This window comes from Muscardinus avellanarius (assembly GCF_963383645.1).
Source record: "Muscardinus avellanarius genome assembly, chromosome: 4".
NCBI lineage: Eukaryota > Metazoa > Chordata > Mammalia > Rodentia > Gliridae > Muscardinus > Muscardinus avellanarius.
In genome coordinates, this window is record NC_137789.1 from 57,978,302 (window position 1) to 57,984,495 (window position 6,194).

The following is a 6,194-nucleotide window of genomic DNA, read 5'->3' on the forward strand; positions in this document are numbered from 1 at the left end:
TTTAAGTTTCTTTGCTCTGGATATGTTGGCATGGGTTCAGGATCCTAGTACTTGGGAGGCTGAGACAGGAGGATCAAGGTTCGAGGCTAACACAGGGTATTTAGTGAGACCCTGTTTAAAAAATATATATAATATATATATGTATATATGTATATGTATATATATATATATATATATATATATATATATATATATAGAGAGAGAGAGAGAGAGAGAGAGAGAGATGGAGCTGAAGGTTTAGCTTAGTGGTACAACACCCTTGGATTTAATTCCCAGTAAAACACACACACACACACACACACACCACCAAGGGGGGAAAAAAAACAAGAAAAACAAACAAAAAAAACCCAACTAAGTAATAGTTGAAGATTTTCTGATCATGATCCCCCCCCCCCCCCCGCCAGCTTCTTTGGTACTGGGGATTGAACCCAGGGGCATTCTACCTCTAAGCTACATCTCTAGCCTTTTTATTTCTTATTTTGAAGCAGTGTCTTTCTAAATTACTGGCCTTGAACCTTAACCTCTGAAGTACTAAGATTGTGGGTATGCACTATCATGTCCAGCTTCATGAACCTTTTTACTCTGCCGAAAACAAATTCTAGAAGAAACAAATATCCACTGGGCTTTTTTTTTTTTTTTTTTTTTTTTTTTTTTTTTGTGGTACTGGGGTTCCGGGAAACCCTTCTACCTCCGGGATACACTCCCAGGCCTATTTTTTATATTTTTATTTGGAAACAGGGTTTCTTAAGCCAGTGAGGCTGGTTTCAAACCTATGCGATCCTCCTGTCTCTGCCTCCAAAGTGCGGGAATTACAAGCGTGCACCACCACACCCGGGTTCCTCTGGGCTTTTAAAATGGTCAGTTTTATTGTTGTTGTTGGTGAAGTTATTTATTTATTTATTTTGGTGCACTGGAGATTAAACCTGGAAGCATTTAACCTCTGATCTACACCCCAGCCCTAGTTTATTTTTATTTGAAAACAGAGTCTCATGAGGTAGATTGATAAAAATCTCACTACTTGCTGATACTGTCCTCGAACCGGTGATCCTCCCGTCTCACCCTTCCAAGTACTTGGACTACAAGACTGTGCCACAACACCTGGCTGTTGGTGGTGGTGTTTTGTTTTTTATTTTGATCCTGGGGATTGATCCCAGGGGCATTATACCTCTGAGCTACATCCCCAGCCCTATGATTTTTATTCCATTTTTTATTTAGAATCAGCCAGATGGACTCTGTTTAAATAATCCTTTCTTTCTTTCTTTCTTTCTTTCTTTCTTTCTTTCTTTTTTTTTTTTTTTTTTTGCAGTACTAAAATTGAACCCAGGGGCATTCTATCTCCAAGCTGCACCTCCAGCCCTATATTTTATTCTTTATTTTGAAACGGTCTCACTGAGTTGCAAAGAGCCTCACTAAGTAGCTGAGGCTTTTCACGTCCTCCTGTCTCAGCCTCCCAAATGCTGGGATTACAAGCATGTGCCACCACACCCCACCAAAAGTCCACAGCTTGTTTTAAAGAGCAAGCACCCCTTTGGAGGAAGGTGGCTTAGATGTGACTCAGCCAACATTGGGGTGGGGAAGGGGGGAGGGGGGCACCAAGTGGCAGTTATCTGAAGTTACACGTGTCTCCTCCACCCTGAAGCTGAGAACCTGGCTTCAGCTGTGGTCTCAGGCGGAAGTACTCAAGGTGCTTGGACCTCAGGCTGGACAGAATTTTAACTAAAAAAATAGAAAAACTAAAAATAGAAAAACACATATAAATACTGTGCATTCATTCTGTCGCTCTATTAAAATCCCGAGCACAATTCTGTAGGGTCTCTGTTGTAATTTCGTGTGTGTGACACTGGGGTTGGAAGCCAGAGCCTCATGACTAATACACAAGCACTTCACCACTTAAGCTTCCTCTCCATCCCTCATTATAACTTTTTTTTTTTTTTTTTTTTTTTTTTTTGCAGTACTAGGGATGGAACCCGGAGGCATTCTACCTCTGAGTATTACTCTCAACCCTAATTTTTTATTCTTTATTTTGAAACAGGGTCTCACTGAGTTGCAAAGGGCCTCACTAAGTAGCTGAGGCTGTCTTAGAACCAAGATCCTCTAGTCTCTACCTCCTGAATGCTGGGATTACAAGTGTGGGCCACCACGCCTGGCCCCTTATTATAATTTCTTGTTAGGAGACTTGCTGGTGTTTCTATCCCCTCATCTACATCATAAGAAGACATCAGAGCCCCTTCCCAGAGTCTAGTAAGCACTTATTCACAGACTGACCCAGTCACACTTACAGTTAAGGCAGAAAAAGAAGGATGGGAGCTGGGCATGGTAGTGCACACTTGTAATTCCAGTACTTGGGAGGCTGAGAGAGAAGGACCACAGGTTCGAGGACAGCCTCAGCAATGTAGGAAGACTCTTAACAATCTAGCGATTATTTATTTATTTTATTTATTTATTTTTTTTTTTTGGTGGTACTGGGGTTCCTGGAAGCCCTTCTACTTCCGGGCTACACTCCCAGACCTATTTTTACATTTTTATTTGGAAACAGGGTCTCCTAAGCCAGCGCGCGGGGCTGGCTTCGAACCTGCGCGATCCTCCTGTTTCTGCCTCCCAAGCGCGGGGATTACAAGCGTGCGCCACCACGCCCGGCCTCTAGCGATTATTTATTAAAAATAAAATAGACCCGGGCGTGGTGGCGCACGCTTGTAATCCCCGCGCTTGGGAGGCAGAAACAGGAGGATCGCGCAGGTTCGAAGCCAGCCGCGCGTGCTGGCTTAGGAGACCCTGTTTCCAAATAAAAATGTAAAAATAGGTCTGGGAGTGTAGCCCGGAGGTAGAAGGGCTTCCAGGAACCCCAGTACCACCAAAAAATAAAATAAAATAAAATAAAATAAAATAAAATAAAATAAAATAGGAGCCGAGCATGGTGGCGCACGCTTGTAATCCCAGCATTCGGGATGCTGAGACTGGAGGATCGTGGTTCACGAACAGCCCTAGCTACTTAGTGAGGCTCACTGCAACTTAGTGAGACCTTGTTTCAAAATAAAGAATAAAAAATAGGGCAGGGCGTGTAGCTCGGAGGTTGAATGCCCCTGGGTTCCATCCCCAGACCTGCAAAAAATATGATAAAATGAAATAAAATAGGACTGGCAGTGTAGGTTGGAGGTAGAATGGGTACTGAGTTCAAACCATAGCACCACACACAAAAAATTAATTAAATTAAATAATATTGGAGCCGGGCGTGGTGGCGCACGTTTGTAATCCCCACACTTGGGAGGTGGAGACAGGAGGATCGCACAGGTTCGAAGCCAGCTGCGTTGGCTTAGGAGACCCTGTTTCCAAAAAAATAAATAGGTCTGGGAGTGTATCCCAGATGTAGAAGGGCTTCCAGGAACCCCAGTACCACCAAAAAAAATTAATAATAATAATAATAATAATAATATTGGTAGTATATCTCAGGGGTACAGTGCTCCTAGGTTCAACCTACAATACCCAAAACAAAAACCAACCCGAGAATGGGAAGTGGGATATGGTGTAAGGGAGGGTGAGACGAAAAGTTGCAAAATGATCCATATGACTATGTCGTAGCTGTTCCTCTGCTATTCCTCTCAATGCAGTGTAATGATTTATCAGTAATAACATCTGGGCCATGGGGAATGTAGTATTCTGGGAGAGAGTGCCACCTATTGAGTGAGCATCCCTGCAGCTGGAGGATTTCACCCAGAACACACAGGATGACCTAGCAGAGGGCAGCGCAGCCTCAGAGATGGACCTCACCATGCTACCAACACACGATCCGGACCTATGCTAAATTCCTTTTTTTTTTTCTTCTTTTTCTTATTTTCTTTTTCTTTTCTTTTTTTTTTTTATTTTATTTGGAAACGGGGTCTCATAAGTTGCTGAGAGCCTCACTCAGTAGCTGAGGCTGGCTTTGAACCTGCATGATCCTCCAGTCTCAGCCTCCCAAGCGCTGGGATTACAAGCGTGCACCGCCACGCCCGGCTTGCTAAATTCTTACCTGGCTGTGCAGATGACAGTGGCTCAGAAAGCCTTTTCTGTAAGATGTGGAAGGACTTAGGAAAGCTCTTCCTTAGGCAGAACAGAGAGGACTCAGCTTAGTCCCATGGCCTGCGCAGCCTCGCAGCCTAGGCCGCTTCACACTCCGTGTTGCCATGATGAATGCAGAGATAAACCCTTGGGGATGAAGAAAATGAATGGTTACTGAGCCTTTATCACGTGCTTTACAAATGCATTCATTTGGCCTTCTTTATTCAATAAATACCTACTGCGCACTGGCCACAAGCCAGCAAGCCCCGGGCAGGGGGAGGACACAGAGCCAAGAGAAGCCCAGCGCCTGCTCTCGGGAACTCGGTGCATGGGGGACTCACACAGAAAATAAGCAAGCACACCATGACTGTAGAGTGACACAGCTCTGAAGAAAATAGCACTCACACGGGATAAGAGTGACACTGGCCGGGCGTGGTGGCGCACGCTTGTAATCCCCACGCTTGGGAGGCTGAGACAGGAGGATTACACAGGTTTGAAGGCAGCCTCAGCTACTTAGTGAGGCTCTCAGCAACTTAGACTCTGTGTCCAAATAAAAAATATATATATGTATATATGTATATATGTATATATGTATATGTACATATACATATATACATATATACATAAATATGTGTGTATGTATGTGTATATATACACATATATATGTGTATATATACATATATATGTATATATACATATATACATATATATGTGTATATATATATATGTAGGTCTGGGAGTATAGCTCGGAGGTAGAAAGCCTCTGGGTTCCATCCCTAGTATCACCAAAAACAATAAAAAAAAATAAAAAAGAATGGCACAAACCTATGATCTCAGTATTTGGGAGGCTGAGACAGGAGGATCACAGTCAGACTTTTATCAACCTAGACAGAGCCTGTTTCCAATTAAGAAATAAAGTTGGGATGGGAGTGTAGCTCGGAGGTAGAATGTTTCTGGGTTCAATCCCCAAAACCACAAAAAAATTAAAATAAAATAAATAAATAAATGAAGCCCACGTAGAGGTCTCGAGGATCTGTCTCTTGCTTCAACAGTGTTTGAACGGAACAGACCCGGGGACCCCCTCTCTTCCAGCTTCCAGCTGCCTTCCAGTCTTCTCTCCATCCGTAATCTCCGGGACCACCGTCTCGGCGTCGCCTGCATCCAGGACCCGCCAACTCCGTTCTTCGTGGTTAGCTCTTTCTCCGGACCAACCATGACCTCCCAGATTCGTCAGAATTATTCCACCGAGGTGGAGGCTGCCGTCAACCGCCTGGTCAATTTGCATCTGCGGGCCTCCTACACCTACCTCTCTCTGGGCTACTATTTCGATCGCGATGATGTGGCCCTGGAAGGCGTGGGCCACTTCTTCCGCGAGTTGGCCGACGAAAAGCGCGAGGCCGCCGAGCGTCTCCTGAAGATGCAAAACCAGCGTGGCGGACGCGTCCTTTTCCAAGACGTGCAGAAGCCTTCTCAAGATGAGTGGAGTGAAACCCTGGACGCCATGGAAGCTGCCATGGCCCTGGAGAAGAACCTGAACCAAGCCCTTTTGGACCTTCATGCCTTGGGTTCTGCCCGCACAGACCCCCATCTCTGTGATTTCCTGGAGAACCACTTCCTGGATGAGGAAGTGAAACTCCTCAAGAAGATGGGTGACCATCTGACCAACCTCCGTCGTCTGGCCAGCCCCCAGGCCGGGCTGGGCGAGTACCTCTTCGAAAGGCTCACTCTCAAGCATGACTAGGGAAGCCTGGAGCCCAGTGGCCTTTGAAGGGGCTCCTCTGCATCTCCTGATGTCAGCTCTGGCCTGAGCCTCCCCCGGCCATCCTCTAGGCAGCTCTTTAACCACCCTTAGAGCCCCTCAACAAGCCTTGGACCAAGTGAAAAAATAAAGCTTTTTCCAGCAAAAATAAATAAATAAATAAATAAATAAATAAATAAATAAATAAATGAAAGCTGGGTGTGGTGGTTCCATCCTCAGTGCTACAATAAATAAATAAATTAATTGATTAATAATGATAAAAATGAAATAGGGCTGGGGTTCTAGCTCAAAGATAGAATTCCCAGTACCACAAATATATAAACAAACAAACATACCAATGGTCTTAAGAGGTAATATTTTTCCCATTCTTCATGCTCTGAGCTGAAGCCAACTCTGCTCA

At 44.5% G+C, this 6,194-nt stretch overlaps 1 protein-coding gene across 1 annotated transcript; it reads left to right on the top strand.

The window, feature by feature from the left end:
- Nucleotides 1–5,248: 5,248 nt before the first annotated feature.
- LOC308262149 (ferritin light chain-like) lies at nucleotides 5,249–5,776 on the top strand (the record flags this gene model as incomplete). The annotated part of the gene is made up of 1 exon (XM_080694567.1): nucleotides 5,249–5,776. One exon carries the CDS (start codon nucleotides 5,249–5,251, stop codon nucleotides 5,774–5,776), a length of 528 nt encoding a protein of 175 aa, XP_080550693.1.
- Nucleotides 5,777–6,194: the final 418 nt, after the last annotated feature.